This window comes from Melanerpes formicivorus, unplaced genomic scaffold (genome assembly GCF_026170545.1).
Source record: "Melanerpes formicivorus ecotype bairdi unplaced genomic scaffold, bMelFor1.0.p_v2 SCAF_94, whole genome shotgun sequence".
In the NCBI taxonomy this organism is placed as follows: Eukaryota; Metazoa; Chordata; class Aves; order Piciformes; family Picidae; genus Melanerpes; species Melanerpes formicivorus.
In genome coordinates, this window is record NW_027142446.1 from 745,442 (window position 1) to 763,944 (window position 18,503).

The following is an 18,503-nucleotide window of genomic DNA, read 5'->3' on the forward strand; positions in this document are numbered from 1 at the left end:
CATCATGTTTAGCTATTTGGTGACCATTTTTCTCTTACTCCCTACCTCGTCCCTGGCCTTCTTTTCTGCTGATCTCTTCTAGCCTTAGGGAAATTGCCTGGTGACTTAGATGGCCTGTCCCTTTTTTTCCTGAGCCCTTACCACAGGAAATTATGTCAGCTCTACAGCTCAAGTATACAGAATGCAAGCATTGACCCAAACTGCCTGTGATGTTCCCACCAACATGCATCTTGCTGCTGGTACGGGTTTCTGTCCCTTGGCAGACAAGCAGCCAGACAGAGCACCAACACCTCACTCTGTCCCCAGGCAGCTTGTCTCCAAACCAGGCTGCAAACCCATGTGCCCAGTGTCCTTCTGTGGTGAGGCTCCATGCAACACCAGGTGCTGGGCAGAGGCTGGGCTCTCTACAAGCCAGTTATCCTGGAGTGTTTCCTGTGGGCAATGGACTGTACTGGAGATGTGTACTAATGTGCAAAAGAAACAGCACTTGCTGGCGCAACTGTGACTTCAGATTTTGCATGAGAGAGGAAGAAAAGGCTGCTTTTGCTGTTCAGACACAATCTGGCTCCGTGTGTTTTGTCTTCATTTTGATCCATTATCTAACTCCCACGTTTTTAGCGTGCTGTAAATCTTTAACAGCAACTGTGTTTGAAAATAGCACCCTTAAGCCTAGGAAACCTACCTCATCTGTGACAATTCACCAAACAACGAATGACAAAGCATTGGACATTACTGTAAAAAACTATCAGCTTTTCACCCACTGAAAAATCTTTCTTTTTTGTCTTGTATGCCAGGTCAGCATGAGGGAGATGCACAGCACGGCCAGCGGGTGCTTGCCTTTCTGCTATAAATACCTCCGAAGTCTTAGGTGAATGAACATTGCCCTGCAGGGGAGGTTCCACTTCAGACAAATTTTAAAGCAACAGTTGTAGCAATATTAACAAATAAATATTTTAGCAAAAGTAGTAAAAATACTGTGATATTCTTCTATATTGACCTGAGGAAAGCAGAAAGACAGCGCTGTGGGGTTGCATTTGACTCCTTCCTGATTGATTTCTTCATGCATGCAGAATGGGGAAAAGAAAGCTCTGTTTACACAGGCATGGGAAATGAAAAGGGGAAATCCAGTTGAAATGCCTCCATTCCTCTTTTTTATTTCACTAGTGTAGCTATGTGCAGGTTGAGTGTCATTTCTGTGCCCATGAGTGCTGCCTGCCTATGACAAGCAGTGGAGGAAGTGTGGGAGAGAAGTCTCGTTCCATCCATCACCACTCAGGTAGAACAAGGAAGAGTTCTCCTGCGTACTCCTGCAGGAAAGACGATGGATCTGCTGCAGGAAGCCCTGGCCAGCACATGCCCTTGAACATCACTCCTCCTGACAGCCCCACTCTCGAGTTCAGCCCAGCTCCCAAGGGATAACACTCCTTTGCACATCACTGGAATGTGGGGCTTTTCAGAGCTTGTGAAGGTTTTCTTTCCATCTTTCCTTTTAAAGAGGCAAGGGGCCATGGCATCAGATTTGCAGCTGTGCCTCCTGTTCCCAGGGACTAACACGGGGTCTTCTGTAGCTGGCAGGCTGACTTTCAGCTTGACTTCCCAAGCAGAAGACATCTGTGCCTGCACAGTGCCCTTGCAGCTGCACCCGGCCTTTCCAGTGAAGCCCGGGGGGAGGTTGCCTCAGGGAAAGATTAACAGCAATAAAACCCTCTGCTTTGTCAACCCCTTCTGTCACACACAGCCTCCTTCTCAGAACACTGGCTTAGGCAAGAGTTGGGTTCTGGTTTCAAATCAAATTCGGGAGGAAACACAGGATGCTGGAGTTCTAAATGCTGAAGTGACCTTAATGGTAACACAGTGCTGCTGAGGAGTATCAGATGTGTTACCAGGGATTCACTGCAGCAATGGATATCTCCAAGCTTATGTTTATGCTTTCAATCTCATACTCCCTCAACTGAAGCATTATTTTTTTTCCCCAAAGTAATGACAGAAATCAGTCTGAAAGGGAAAAGCACTTGAGTCAGACACACCAGCTCCCTTCAAAGGAAATTACTTTGATCTCAGAAAATAAAAGAAGTATTTCAGAAGATCTTATTCTCCACACAAGCATTACTAACATCAGTGACACAATATGGTAACAAAACTTGTCACACCATTCCATCACTGCTGGTGTCAACAAGTACTAAGAATGCTTCCTAAAGAGCATATCTAACCCTCATTTATTTTCTCTATTATACACTCAACACACAGATTATCCCTCAGTCCAAGGTCCCTCATCTTCATTAGCCACCCTAGTTAAAACACTCCAACAGACATAATTCATCCCAAACTACACATACAAGCATGTAACAGACTGCACAGATTCTCCCTGAATTCAGCAGACTGGAGAAGCTTCTGACCAGCTAAGAGGAATTAGTCACTATTTCACTGTTACAGCACCTGATACAGAATTTTGAGCTAGTTTTCCTTATGTGGTTTTGAGTGAAACCAATATCACCAAGCTCACCATCAAGCAGTAGGATCTATCAACCTAAAATTCAAATTGCAATAAGATAGTACCAGATTCACAGTATCACAGTATCACTTAGGTTGGAAAGGACCTCGAGGATCATCGAGTCCAACCTATCAACACAGTCCCCATGACTAGACCATGGCACCAAGTGCCACGTCCAATCTCCCCTTGAACACCTCCAGGGTCGATGACTCAACCACCTCCCTGGGCAACCCGTTCCAATGACGAATTACTCGCTCGGTGAAGAACTTCCTCCTCACCTTGAGTCTAAACCTCCCCTGGCGCAGCTTGAGACTGTGTCCTCTTGTTCTGGTGCTGGTTGCCTGGGAGAAGAGGCCAACCCCTTCCTGGCTACAACCACCCTTCAGGTAGTTGTAGAGGGCAATGAGGTCACCCCTGAGCCTCCTCTTCTCCAGGCTAAACAATCCCAGCTCCCTCAGCCTCTCCTCACAGGGCTGTGCTCAAGGCCTCTCCCCAGCCTTGTTGCCCTTCTCTGGACACCTTCAAGTCTCTCAATGTCCTTCTTAAACTGAGGGGCCCAGAACTGGACACAGGACTCAAGGTGTGGCCTAACCAAAGCAGAGTACAGGGGCACAATGACTTCCCTGCTCCTGCTGGCCACACTATTCCTAATGCAGGCCAGGATGCTATTGGCCCTCTTGGCCACCTGGGCACACTGCTGGCTCATATTCAGGTGGCTGTCGATCAGCACCCCCAGGTCCCTCTCTGTTTGGCAGCTCTCAGCCACTCTGACCCCAGCCTGTAGCTCTGCATGGGATTGCCGTAGCCAAAGTGCAGCACCTGGCACTTGGACTTGTTGAATGCCATCCCATTGGACTCTGCCCATCTGTCCAGTCAGTCAAGGTCATGTGTAAGGATAGACCTGAGGGCCAAATGTTGCTTAGCAAAAGTACTTATAAAATACAGTATTTACCATATGAAACTAAATGCCATTAAGAGATTGCTCCTATCTGTATGCCTGTGATACTGAGCTGCATTTTTCCACTTAAAAATGGCCAAGCAGAGCATAACAAACATGGATGAATCAACCAGACTCTTATTCTTTCTCTTATTCTCTTCTCTGCCACACACACTACTCTCCTCCCATTCTGCGTTCTCAGAACTTTATATCTTCATTTTCCAATCTGGGTGAGATTCCACAGTTCATTTTTATATGGTGCACTCACCTTCTCTAGTGAACAGACAGCCCTGAGGACAAGCAGGAAACTCAGTGCATAAGATACAAACAGGGCCAGGTGGAGTGATAGTACTTCTGGTGAAAATGTTTGAGTGCTCACTAGGATGGCCTAATGGTGGCCTAATATTCATCTAAGGGAACAGGGAGACTCCTTCATCAGTAGCTGCATCCACTTCATCCCCTAAGCACTACATACACCTCTTAACTGACAGGTGGGGAGAAAGAACAAACCTTTACACCACTCTCTGCAGCTTCCTGACAGACCACTCCAGGGGCCTTGTAAATCAACTTATAAAGGTTTGGGGGTTTCTTCCTCTTTGTTTTATTAATTTGCACTTTAAAGTCAACTTTTGAAACATTCTAAAGACCCAGAGAAACCAGTACTTATCTTTTGCTTCACAGGATTTAACTTGTGTACCTTCTAATACAATTAGCCAGCCCTCTTCAGCTTTTCCCCCCATATAACTTACTGATCTTTGCCAGGACAAATAGTAGAATTGCAGTAATTTCTTATGGTATTTCTTGTCAAAAACAACTGGGACCTTTCCTGAGATCATACTTTCTTCTGTAATGGGCTTCACTCTAGCATGAAACCACACCATACTTCTGTCTTCAACTTCAAGCCTTCTTGTGTCATTTACTGAGGTAACAGAACGCCAGCCTAGAGTTCTAACCCTGTGTGAAGAAGCATTCTCCTTCTTCCAAAGGCACAACTTACTCACTCCACAGGATCTTCAACACTGTCCTGATGAACCAGCTCTTTCATGGACCTAGCACCACACTTGTGACCTCAGCTAAACACTGTCAAACACAGCAAACATTGCACTGCACTTTCGGAAGGCATGCACGGACTCCCATGTTGGTGAGGCAGGAATCGTTTATTGGTACAGAACAAGCAGCTTATATAGGAAAAATCGTGCAGGGTAAGCAATTCCCTGACATTCTTGCACCACTGCTGCTAATTGGGTTTTCTCCTTTGATATGCAGCAGTCCATTGTTATCTTCATCCCATATCAGGTTGGTCTTCTCCAGCATGGAGACAAGCGTCCTCTTGTCTGGCACGTCAGGTTGTTTACCACGGTCAGCTCTTCTTTATCATCAAGCCATCCTTCCAGTATCAGTGGCCTGTTGTTCTTTCTTGTCCTGAAACCTTTCATAGCTACTTTCTGCTTTCCTACACTGCACAGCCCTGCAGTTTGGTACCAGACTGTAAAACAACACAGGAAATCTTGAACTGTGAGATGAGAGGACATGCTGACCACACACAGGTCAGGGGCCAAAGGAAAGGCAGAAGCAGCCACCTGTGCTCAGCATAAAGGGTTTCTATGTGTTCTGCCAGGACACAGGGGAAAGCAGTAGAAGCATCTCAAAATGAGTCGAGGCTTTTGGTGCTCGTTTTGGATTCCTGAGGGTGGCTTGCCCATGCACGCAACTTTAAATGGTTTTCCAGCCACCTGAGTTAGAGATGCAGAGGCAGTTGTCTGCAATTCCTGCCATGGCACTGCAGGTACATGCTATTCCTGCAGTCACCTTGTGTACCACCAGTAAAGAGACTAAACCACACCAACCAGGCCTGAAGAGCTGCTAAGCACAGAGGAGACATCTCATTAGCGCAAAGTTAAATAGCCTCAGCTCTCGATTATGTCCAAGCTGTTTGTCTCTCCTGCTTAAATTCTTAATTTGTGAGGTTATTCTCCCACTCTGCTCTGTTCTCATGAGACCCCACCTGCTGTACTGCATCCAGTTCTGAGGGCCCAATGCAAGGACATCTAACTATTGGAGCAGGTCCAGAGGAAGGCCCCAAAGCTGATCAGAGGGCTGGATCCCCTTCCTATGGAGACAGGCTGCCAGAGTTGGGGCTGTTCAGCCTAGAGAAGATAAAGCTACAGGGAGACCTCAGAGCAGCCTTCCAGTGTGAAGGGGGCTACAAGAGAGCTGGGGAGGGGCTTTTTATAAGGGCTTGTAGTGACAGGACAAGAGGCAATGGCTTTGAGCTGGAAGAGGGCAAATTTAGACTGGAGATTAGAAAGAAATTCTTGACAGTGAGGGTGGTGAGACACTGGAACAGGTTGCCCATGGAAGTTGTGGAAGCCCTCTCCCCGGAGGTGTTCGAGGCCAGGCTGGATGAGGTCTTGAGCAACTTGATCTGGTGGAAGGTGTCCCTGCCCATTAGGGCTGGGGATTTGGAACTGGATGATCTTTAAGGTCCCTTCCAACCTAAACCATTGTGTGATAAAACAGGCAGTAGGGCTGTGTATAACAGGCCTGGCCTCCTACCTATGCTCTCTTTTCATACGAGATGCTTTGCCTTTCTGCACTATGTGGAGGCAGGAGTGGTCTGAAGTGTTTGAAATCAATGTCAGTGCTTCCACAGAATCCAGGGGCGCCAGCCACCTCCCCTGTGCTGTCATCTCATGAAGTACATTTGCATTCATGCAGGGACCACATACCAAGAAGCTCTTAGAACAGTTTTTTCAAGTGGCATTGAACTCCACAAAAGAATTTCTATCACCATTTAAAAAAGATAATCTATGAAATTAAAAAGGAAATGAGTTCCCAGTTTTTCTCAGCACAAGCTGTGAGACTTTTAGATTACCTCTTGCAATTGGCAAAAATTACCCTAACAAATTTTGTTTAGCAATACCCACTCTTCCCCAGAAAAAAATGCTCCCAAAGACAATGGTAGATGCTTCAGTGAAGAACAGATCACCTGAGGAGCCTTCAGTAAGGCACAGGAGATTCAAGAGTGCTTGGGAAAGAAGCTGAGTGGACATGTGTTTATAAACAAACCTCGATGCCACTGCTGTCTGCCACAGAAATTTGACTGACTGAGGAAGTGCAAACAATGGGACTGAGAAGTTCACCAAAAGTACTTTAACAATGCACTAAATCAAGGCAAGCTGGACTGACCCAAAGCATGCCAGCAGCTGCTCCTTCCAATGGGGCATTCTAAAAGTGACATTGACACCTGAGATTGTCACTGGAACATGGCTGTCCTTGGGATAGCTCTGACATATGCCATACCTGAGCTATTTAAAGTAAACCCTAACCCTTGCAGCGCATCTGGAGGGACCCAGATGCCGCACCAGGACAGCCTGCTCCTGCACCTTAAACATGTCCCTCCCTTCCTAGATTCCTTTGCCCTTCAAGACTGCCTCCTAGCAGACCCTGTCACCCAGGCACCTAAACAGGTTAAAGCCTGCCCTCCAAAACTCAAAGGTGGCAGTTCTGCTGACCTTCTTCCTTACTTCCCAGGGAACTGAATACTCACTTGGGCATAGTGATCATGAAAACTACTTCACGATCACTATGCCCAAGACAGCCTTCAACCTTCACATCACCCACAAGTCCTCTGAACAGAAACAGGTCCAGCAAAGGAAGTCTTCCCTAGTTGGCTCCCTCAGCAGCTGTCAGGAAGTTCTCTTTCACACCCTCCAGGAACCTCCTGGACTGTTTCCTCTCTGCTGTATTGTATTTCCAGCAGACATCTGCGAAGCTGAAGTTCCACATGAGAACAAATGGCAATGATTATGAGACATCCCCCAGATGCTTATGGAGTATTTCATCTGCCTCTTAACCCTGGCTGGGTGTTCTATTACAGCCTCCCACCATACCTGCCCTGTTGGCCCTTCCCCAGTTATTACCAATAACCTCTCAAGCCTATTGTCACCAAGACAAGGCCAAACAGCAGGGTTACTCCACTGCCTCTCCTTCCTGGCCTATCCCTCTCAGAGTTGAGAGCCATCCAACACACCACAACAGTTGTGTGAATCGTTCTACATTTCTGTGATGGCAACTGCATCATAGTTTTCCTGCTGCATAGAGGCTTCCAGCTCCTCCTGTTCGGTGCCCATGCTGTCTGCATTGGTGTAGATGCACTTCAGTTGCACTACTGACCATAGAACTGAACTATAGAATTGTTTGGGTTGGAAAAGACCTCTAACATCATCAAGTCCAACCATTGACCTAACAGCATCGTGGCCATTAAACCATGTGCCAGAGTGCCATGTCAACACATTTCTTGAACACCTCCAGAGAGGGTGACTCTAACTGGCCAGCCTGTTCCAATGCCTGAACACTCTTTCAGGAAGGAAATTTCTCCTAATATCCAACCTAAACCTCCCCTGCCACAATTTCAGGCCATTTTGTTCTCATCATACAACGTGATAGCAGGGAAAAGAGACCAACCCTCCCCTTACACCAAACTCGTTTCAGGGAGTTGCAGAGAGCAGTGAGCTCTCTCAGCCACCTCTTCACCAGACTAAACATTGATCTGGGAGAAGAAGGTCTAATTTCTACCTGATCAATGATTCAGGAAGTTTGTATCTGCTTAAGTACCATGAGAAAACCACTGACTGCTCTGACTGCTTCTATCACCACACACATCTAACTATGCAATACTGTGACTTCAAAGAATGAAAAGCCTCAGCTGTCAGTATTCTATATTCCTAGACACAGGATAAGTGCAATTAAAAGCTCCACAACCCCTAAGACCCTTTTTGGAAATAAGCATTGGTTTGTCAGTATGGAACTGAGGAGTGGTTTGCATATGATATGTGGAGTGCATGTACTCACTCACACATAACATTCATGTGGAACCGATAGTGGACACTTCAGCAAACATCTTCAAATGCAGAGCTCTTGTCTGAGCTCCAAACAGTGCAAATCAAATACACATAGATGAGAACACACAGATCTCACCTGAAAACCTGACTCTGTTGCATGCCTCCTCAAAAGAGAGACTCCCAATACATGTAAAGAGCAGAGTGTGGTGACTTCATAAAAAGATTCTCTTGGGATACTATTTTGATCCCAAAGTCACTTTGAAACAGCTGTGCCAGTGTGTTCTCTTGGTTTTCACTGAACCCCGAGGGACCTGGGGTTCGGTGCTGTGCCTCAAATATTCACCAACAGCAAACTCATGAGCCTGCCATATGTCATGGTAAACACCGGGGGGAGGCGGGGGGGGGCGGGGTCTGACATAAGTAGCATGTACAAATCTCTTTGGTTTCCCAGTCATCTGGGAGCATTTTTTCGCTCTTCTGCCTCTTGCAGCAAAATCAGAGACCCAAGCAGAAAAGGCAGTTTGCAGATTAACAGATAGACTTTGCTTACAGCTGAACAGAGCAGGACGGAGTCTGCTCATCCAGAAAGTGCAGCTTCCGGCACATTCGGTCTAGATGATCTTTCAAATAATGTCATCTTCACATCATTTAATTTACTAGTATAGCTCCCTGACATCTGATTGCCTCCAATAGCTTGCATGAGAGAAGACAATGTAGCAGCTGCTGCCTATGAAAACATGGAATGGAAATGCAACATTTTTAGAATAGAATAGAATAGAGGTCTCTTCCAACCTGGTTAGGACATATGATCTGCCTCTGGGTACCTGGTCTGTCCGCTCAGCCATGACACAGCTTAAGTGATGTCACAGATGAAAATCCAGCTTGGGAGATGCCTCTGATGTTACTGTAATGAACAAAGCATGGCCATCTGAGGCAGAAATACTGCAGCACAGAGTGCCAAGGTGTACCCAGTTGTTGCTGGTCTGTTCTCAATTTGTGTTGCTGTTGCTACCACACTGGAGTCACTGCATCTTTGTCAGTGGTGCAGCTTCCAAGATTTCAGCAGATGATTTGCTGAGAATTAAGTGCTAGTAACACACAGGTCAGTGTGAAGGATGCTTTAGTCATTTGATTCCTATAGTAGTTTCAGTTCTTTTAGTAAGTTTACAGCAAGACCTGTCAGCACACCACAGCAAAGACCTCAGGCTGATGGGGAGCCCTCGCTAAGTGAGCTATTAAGCACCTCTGGAGAGAGACAGATCAGATGGTAGCTCCACTCCCATGACACTTAGGCTGACCAAAAATGCTGAATCATGGGTTACTTGACACTTCATATAAGAAGTATAAAGGAGGTAAATAATCTTTTAATGACTGACTCAGCAGTGAGCATACGCAAGCCCTGAAACCAAAATCAATTAACTACTGCCAATCTCCGGTGTCCCTTGATACAACATCTATCGAAAACACCAAAGTATTCTCTTATCATTAAAGACATTAAAACACTTTAGCTATTAAATATGAATGACTAGGATCAAATATAATCTCTTTGTTTTACAGTCACATTGACTGACTTTATCATATGGCACAAAAAATAACTTCACCTTAAAAGCAAAGAGTGGTAATAAGTGTCCTGGCCAGAAACAAGGGCGATACGAAGATACATATTCATTACCAGTGACCACGCTCTGTGCTCCACCACAACTTAGGTTTCAGCAGACAACCATCTTCAAAGTGCTGAGAATGACAATGCAAATTTGAATGTTCCTGGTAGTACATTCAGATAAAAGCTCATAACAGGATTCTCCCAAAAACTAAGTTGAAATCAGAGGTCAAACATAAATTCAACCTGCAGATCAGCTAGGAAGCATCCCTTGTCTTCACTGAGCGTCATGCTCAGGGGTATACTATCTGCAGAATAAAAACCCGTGCAAATTACAATAGTGCAAAAGCCACTCCTCACACTTTAAAAAAGAAACAGCCTTAGTTCTGAAATCTTCATCTTTGGTCTGCAGCTAGATGGGGAAGAACACAGAATATAAGATTCTGTAGGGAGAAATGATAACAAAATCAGGACAACCCAGAACATGCAAACCTAACCTGAGAAGCGACAAGAGCCAGAGGAGTGTTTTGTTCATTGAGCAGGACAAAGGATGCAAACACAGCAGAAAGAGTTTCTTACACTTGAACACTTGAATATTCTTAGTGTGAATGTCACTGCAATCAGGAACCAAACCCCTTACTGCTGGGTTTTGTACTAACCAGCAGCCATTGCTTTACTGCAAAGCTGGCCAGGTTTGGGGAAAGCAAGCAGGCAGTTCTGCCTCTTGTTTCAGGACTAATGAGGAACTTCAGTGATATTATTCAGACACTTCAGGTAAGACCTTTCCACTGAGCCTAACATAGACTCTCATAATTCCAGACCATTTGGAAGTACATCCAACTGATTCCAGCATATCTTGTTTTACCTGGAGCTCTGTTTGTTTGCCTGTCCTCCCCAAGTCTGAATGTGCTGCAACAGTTTTTGCTCTCCTTTTGCATCTCCATGAGATGCCATGGGTCTATGTGACTATTATTTTGGCTCATGAATGTATTTACAGACTAAGGGTCACTAAAAACAGAAACTGAGTACATGTAATAAAGGTGACTTCCAGCTGCTGGAACCACAGGAAAACATCAAAGGGAAATAGTTTAGACAGAAGGCAACTGCAATAATGCAAACCACTGCACCATATACAAGCACAATGTGTTGCTCCCTATAGAAAGCAAGCATAGCGCTGTTACATTCAACCAAAACAGAGGATGAGGGAACAGGTAAAAAACCCAAATATTTAAGCATCTTGGTAAGTGGAAGAAATAGCCACTTTGATTTGCAAAACCCAAGGAGACATCTGGTCTGGATGGCCAAAGGGAGATTTTCCCAATAGCTCAGAGGGGGCCTAGCTCCTTTTGGGTTTAGTTTGGTCTTTTGTTCTTTAATTGAAGGCAGTGCACTGTTCAGCCATGAGAGGGGTTTAGCCAGGGAAGAGCACTTGTGCATGTTAACCATCCTGTATTTCAGCATTTCTCCTCCACACAAAATCATGAAAGCAGGTCACAGGCAAAGAAGCTAAGAATCAGTATTGCAGGTTTGCCCTGTTCACCTGGCCATCTTGTGCTGACCCCTACCTAGTCTTAGGAAGCACCAATTAAGCATGTCTCAAACCTATAGGCAATTGCATTCTCCTCTGTGTTAACGAGTGCTAGCTGGTACCAGGGGATTGTGGTGTGAAGCATTGCCTCGCTGAACCCTTTTTGGCACGATTTATGCCCATCTGCTACCTCTCTGCTCCTTCTCCTGGAGAGAAACATGGGTTCTAGAAAATGGAAAGCATCCATGTAGCTTTCTAAAATATTCTGAATATCTTCTTGTTTTCTTTTCTCTTTTCTCCACCCCCCCCCCCCCAAGCTTTTATTCTACTTCTGAGCCTCATCTTCTGGCTCAACAAATCACTTCTTTACAAAAGTAAGCCCTTGCTTAAAGAGTTAGGCAGCTCACAATGGAAAACTAAGATTAAAAGCACTCGTGTATTGTTCCTCAATAGTAAGAAGTTGCTCTTGGAAGAAAAAATCTTTGCCAGGATTCTGGTTTTGGTCCATTCATTCCACCATCACATTTCAATTCTTACCTTAGTCCAACAGCATTGCATCAAAGAATGAACCAACAACAGATGAAAAAAAAAAAGCCAGGGTTTAACATGAACATCTAAACACCAAACACTTCCGCTGTGAGTAGCTCAAACTGGTGACAAGCTTCCACAACTGATGTCCCATTAAACAGTACCTCACAGACAGCAGCATGAAGCTCCTCAGGAAGTAAGAAAATATTTCTTTTCAATAGCAGTACCAGCACCTGTGTGTGCAGACCCATGCCCCCACCAAGGGTAAGCCTGGCCCCTGCACAGGCCAGGCTTCTGCCAGTTTGCCTGTTAAAAGACAGCAGCACTGGAACAAGGCTTCATCTGAAAGTCTCCTCATTTCTGCCTGGAGATATAAAAACTTTGCATCTCTCTCTATGCACATGTTGATGTATGGAACATACACTTGTTTAGATACATATACACACATGCATGCTAATAGTGATATGCCTGTATTTACATGTGCTATTTTTACACAAAACACTCTAATTCTTGAGCAGAAAAATGTAATGTAAGAGAAGACACACAGCAGTCCTTGCCCTGTGTAAAACTGTGCCAGGCAGAGGCTGTTGGCACCACTCTGCCAACCTCTCCAGCACACCATGTGAGCGAGTGCCACCCATGCAACACCAGTAGCAGGACAGGCAGCACTACTGGAAGGAATACTTCTCATCACACAGTGCTTTTCTAACAGGCCAGCAGGCAGTGTTCACTGGCTGCATTTTCATCTCAGCATTCAGTATGAACTCCACTGATGTTTCTGACCAAAGTGTAGCAGTTGCCTAAAATCAACCAAAGTCAACAAAATCCCTTCAGCAGATTTCAGTAGATTTTAGGACAGATTTGGGTGCATTCACTTCATGATGTGTTGATTTTTAGATTCCTCTTTTCTCTAAATATTTTAACCAAAGTCATTGATTCCTGCAAGTCAGACACATGGGTCATAAAACCATTGCCTACTGCCTTTGTGTCAAGCTTACTGTCACCTACCTTTGCTGCTACGGATGAGTTGGGTTTCTCCAGCAAGTCCCAGAGCTTCTTCCTTTTCTCTGGGCAGCAGGTATTATCAAACTCCTCCCCTTCTCTCTCTCGCATCGTCTCTGCCTCTCTCCTCAGCTCCTCATTCATCTGCTCTTTCTTTTGATGGTATCGTGCCTGGCAGCAAGATTCTAAATATATCTCATCAATCCCCCAGTAATCAAGCTCCTGGCCAAAGGAAAGAGCACACATTTCTTCCATCATATGTAGTTTCCCTGTCCTGTAGAAATTTAGAATGGAAGTGAAAGCCCCTGGGTGTCGATCAAAAAAATACTCGTTTTCCTGTAGGTTATAGTCATCACACACTTCCAGCAGAGATTCGTGAGTATTGCAGTCTCTCAGCTTTCCTAATCGTGTCCTTGGGAGTCTGTCCAAAGTCCTCCACAGCACTTCATGGTTGAGCCCACCAACATTTATTTTAACTCTCCGTGAACAGGCTTTGCTCCTGATGATCTCCACTGGCTCTGGAGGCAGAGAAAGATTAGACCTTGAAGACTTTTTGTTGATCCCTGGTGGAGCCCTCTCAGCCATTCTGAGAAAGAAGCAGTTGTAACACCAGAGCTGTTGAGGGACTGAGCTTGGAGACTACAAATATTTGGGCAGAGACCTCTTCAGACAGACAGCTCCATTCCTGAAGCTAAAAAAGACAGACACACACACACACAAAAATTAGAATACTGCAGCATACAATGTATTCCCCAATCTCTCTCCTTCCACTCTTTCATATGCAGATGAAAATTTAATGATGGCAATTTTCTCTCTCTACAGTGAGACTCTTTTGTGGTAGCATCCAAGCCCAGTGGAACAGCCAGGACAGCAAAGAGCACTATGTTTAAGCAAAGGAAAAATCCACTGGAATTTCTGTTTTCAGGAAAATCAGCTGTGAGAGTTTGTAGAAGGATTTGGGGGTTTTGTGGTTTGGTTTTTTTACATCAGTTCCTGATGCAGCGAGGCTGGCTTCACCTGAGGGCTCCTTTGGTTTGTGAGCTGTGCTAATGCAAAAAAATCAGGGATATCTGTACGGGAAAAGCAAGACAGCAGCCAGCTTCCCTTCTGCTGGAAAAGTTCAAGTTTAGGAGATACTGAAACTGAATAAAGCAATGAGAGCATACCAAAATCTGTGAAACCATACAATGCCTCCTTCCCTCTCCCAACTCAGCTTTGTGTTTGTTTTATTTCATTGTCAAATGTTACCAAACAATTCAGTCACATTTTCAAGTCAAATTTTCTAGCACCAACTGATCAGCAATACATGATAGATAGACAAGGACTGAGCACAGCGTTCCATGGCTCATTGGGAAGGTTCTTCCCCACCCTACTTGTTCACCCATGAAGTTACTACAGGGTTATGACTGTGTGACAGCAACCAGCACTCTTAGTTCTAATAATCCACAAGTGTATCCTCATTCTCTGGGCCTAGAGCTCCAGGGAACTATGAAGCACAGCTGTTTATCACCAAATTTGGAGTATCAGGATCAAATAGGAAGGAAACCATCTCTACTATGGTCCATTATCTGCCAGAGTGCTTCAGTTAATAACCTAGCAATGGTATCATGGCCCAGACAGAAACTCTGTTCAGTGCCTCTCACTACAAGACAGACATTGAGCTGCTGGAGTGGGTCCGGAGAAGGGCAACGAAGCTGGTGAAGGGTCTGGAGAACAGGGCTGGTGAAAAAGAACTGAGGGAACTGGGGCTGCAGCCTGAAGAAGATGAAGCTGCAGGGAAACCTCATCACTCTCTACAACTCCCTGAAAGAAGGATGGAGTGAGGTGGGGGTTGGTCTCTTCTCACTAGTGTCAGGTGATAATGAGAGGAAATGGTCTGAAATTGTGCCGGGGAGGCTTAGCTTGGATATTAGGGAAAAATAATATTTACTGGAAGGGTAGATCAAGCATTGGAAGAGGCTGCCCAGGGAGGTGGTGGAGTCACCGTCCCAGGAGGTGTGCAAGACGTGGATGCGGTGCTGTGGGACATGGTGTAATGGCCATGGTGGTGTTAGGCTGATGGTTGGACATGATCTTAGAGGCCTTTTCCAACCAAAACAATTCTGAGATTATATATTAAGAATGCTTAGGCAAGCTTCTCTTCTGGAGTACAGAAATCCTCCTTAGTAATTTCCCTGAGTTGACATCTCCTCCTCTCATTCTCTGAAAATCAAATATTCAACAATGTGGCCTCTTTCTTTCCTTTTTTAAGTGAAGTAACTCCAGCTTCAAAACCTTTATTATTAGAATCAACCAAACCAGGTTGGAAGAGACCTTCAAGATCGTGTCCAACCCATCAACCAATCCAACCCACCCAAACAGCACTTGATGTGGACATGAATTTGATCCCCTTTGCAGAGTTAGGCATGAAGGTTTTGACAGGAGGGATTATTACCCATAAATACTTTGGGGTAAATGCCAGAGAGGGAGAAGAACTATTTGTATAAAAGGACCATGAGGGCACAAGGAGGAAGGGGTACGAACTCACGAGGAAAAAAGGTGGAAATTGGAAGGGTATTGGAGGGTCACAAAGACCAGCTCCTCACCAGAGCAGTGAGGATATAGAATAATTCTTCACTACAAGTATCAGGAAAAACAAATAATAAATTCAGCATGTCACGTGGCCTGCCTGTGACAGTCCTGACTATGTCACCAAGAGAAAGCTCCCAGACATCGCCCTGGCGCAACTCTCAGAAGTCTGTCCACGGACAGATAAAAGAATGATACAGCTCATCCACGTGTGACACAGGCACTGACAGATGTCCACGGGCAAATACTGTAGAACAGGAGAATTACCCATCACAGCAATATTTAGACTTCTAGTCTGTCTCTTCCCATCCAGTCTCCAGCACTACACTGTGAAGCTCCCCCCCGATCTTCCACTGCAAGCCAGAGCACCTCTGTGCCTGTTTATGTAAGGGATTAAGCCTGGAACATGTAACTTCATTCATGGAAAAGATAATCAGATTACTTCTTTGCAGAGAAAAATGCCATATCAAAATCCAAGCCCTGACATCAGGAGTAGCACAGTAAACAGCCCTTCCTGCCACGTTTGTGGTTTGCATTTTGCTTTTCTTCTTTAGGCAATTTCTTTCTCTACTTTCACCCTCCTCCTTATCACCTGAGATACAAGGGGATGATGGGACTTCTGAGAAGGGGAGGACTCAGGTCTTCACAAGCCACTCCTAGTGGTCTGCAATAGATTGGTGTTTTCTGACACAGAGACAGCCGCACAAACACCGAGCAGTCATGAGAGGCTATTTCTCCACAGAGGAACCTTTTTGGATAAAATCCTCTTAGATTTTAATGCACAGTGATGTTTCTCCTTTAAAGGATGCCTTACATAACAGAACAAGAATTTAAGAAATTCATAGGGAGGCTCTATCATTCTCCATGAAACCAGTCAAGTCTCCAGGCTCTGCCTACAGAGCTTGCCTAGTTTATTCACTATTCAATCTGAGGGATTCTTTTTTTTGAATGACTGTGTGTACTCTAATATTAGCAAGACTGTAAAAAATAAAGCAGCTGATCCAACTAACCCATGCCCTCATTTGCCTGTTTGGTTACAAAAACTAAAGGCATGCAAGGCAATGCAAAACTAAATGCATGCACGTTTTAGCTTTTCTGCAGTGCAGCTACCACACAGATTTGTTAAACAGTGTAAAACTATAGTGTCACCAAGACTGGTCTGAAGTCCATAAAACATTTTCCAGATGGTGGCTATAATCATTGGCTGCATCTTCCTACTCAAGGAAATGTAGTTTTTCTGAAAAGCTTTACAAATTGTGGTTGGCTGTGGTCACACTGAAATAGGGAGTGGAGCACCATGAAGTTCAGCATTGAGAAGACTGGATCCAAGGTGCTATGTAGGGACACAAGTACAAGCACATCACATGAACCAGCCTTCACATGTAGCACTCTGAAAAGATCAACACTAAAAAGCAAAAGAAGAGTCTTGAAACCTGAGGGCTAGCTTTGCCCTTTTTCAGAGCTCTTTTCATCCAAAAGTGGTGGACTGTAAGTAGTGTCCACAAGTGTTCACTACAGTGCACAAGTAGTGGACTACATAACCAAAAAACCCAACCAAACCAAGCCTTTGCTTTGTAAGTGCCTTTCTTCAAGCCTTCCTGATAATAAATTTTAAAACTTTCTTCCTATGCAGCTTTTGCCCAAGCCTGAACTACAGAGGCTGTATCTACAGAATCACAGAATGCCTCAGGTTGGAAGGGACCCAAAGGTCATCTTGTCCACCTGTCCTGCAGTCAGCAGGGACACCTCCAACTAGAGCAGGTTGCTCAGAGCCCCATCACGTTTGACCTTGAATGTCTCCAGAGATGGGGCTTCTACCACATCCCTGAGCAACCTCTTCCATTATTTCACTACCCTCACAGTAAAGAGCTTCTTCCTTATGTCCAACTTAACTGTCCCCTGCTCCAGTTTCAAACTACTGCCCCTCATCCTAATACTACATGACCTTTTAAACAGTGCCCCCCAGCCTTCCTGTACGTCTCCTTCAGATACTGAAATGCAGCTCTAAGGTCTCCCTGCAGCCTTCTCTTCTGCAAGCTACACAGCCCCAACTCTCTCATCCTGTCCTCATAGGAGAGAGAGAATAGAGTAGAGTAGAGTAGAGTAGACCAGACCAGACCAGGTTGGAAGAGATCTTCAAGATCATCACGTCCAACCTATCATCCAACACCACCTAACCAACTAACCCATGGCACCAAGCACCCCATCAAGTCTCCTCCTGAACACCTCCAGTGATGGTGACTCCACCACCTCCCCAGGCAGCCCATTCCAATGGGCAATCACTCTCTCTGTGTAGAATTTCTTCCTAACCTCCAGCCTAAATCTCCCCTGGTGCAGCCTGAGACTGTGTCCTCTTGTTCTGGTGCTGGCTGCCTGGGAGAAGAGACCAACCTCTGCCTGTCTACAACCTCCCTTCAGGTAGCTGTAGACAGCAATGAGGTCACCCCTGAGTCTCCTCTTCTCCAGGCTAAGCAACCCCAGCTCCCTCAGCCTCTCCTCACAGGGCTGTGTTCCAAGCCCCTCACCAACTTTGTTGCCCTTCTCTGGACACCTTCCAGCAAGTCAACCTCCTTCCTAAACTGAGGGGCCCAGAACTGGACACAGGACTCAAGGTGTGGCCTAACCAGTGCAGTGTACAGGGGCAGAATGACCTCCCTGCTCCTGCTGGCCACACTCTTCCTGATGCAGGCCAGGATGCCATTGGCCCTCCTGGCTGCCTGGGCACACTGCAGGCTCATGTTCAGCCTGCCATCAACCAGCACCCCCAGGTGCCTCTCTGCCTAGCTGCTCTCCAGCCACTCTGACCCTAGCCTGTAGCTCCAGCCCTCTGATCATCTTTGTGGCCTCCTCTGGACCTGTTCCAGCAGGCCCATATCCTTGTTGTGTTGGCTGCCTCAGAGCTGGACGCAGTACTCCAGGTGCAGAGCGTGCTATAATTGTGCCTTTAACAAAGACATAGCCAATGGGCTCTACTTCGAACTTTAGAATCCACATTATCCATTTGA

General features: G+C 45.5%; 1 protein-coding gene across 1 annotated transcript in view; it reads right to left on the reverse strand.

Moving 5' to 3' along the window:
• The window catches only part of KCNB2 (potassium voltage-gated channel subfamily B member 2), a 214,494-nt gene that overhangs the window by 182,892 nt on the left and 13,099 nt on the right, over nucleotides 1-18,503 (reverse strand). The window contains exon 2 of the mRNA XM_068165907.1: nucleotides 12,937-13,621. Coding sequence (XP_068022008.1) covers nucleotides 12,937-13,515 — 579 coding nt within the window. The 5' untranslated portion in view covers nucleotides 13,516-13,621. The remainder of the gene's footprint in view (nucleotides 1-12,936; nucleotides 13,622-18,503) is intronic.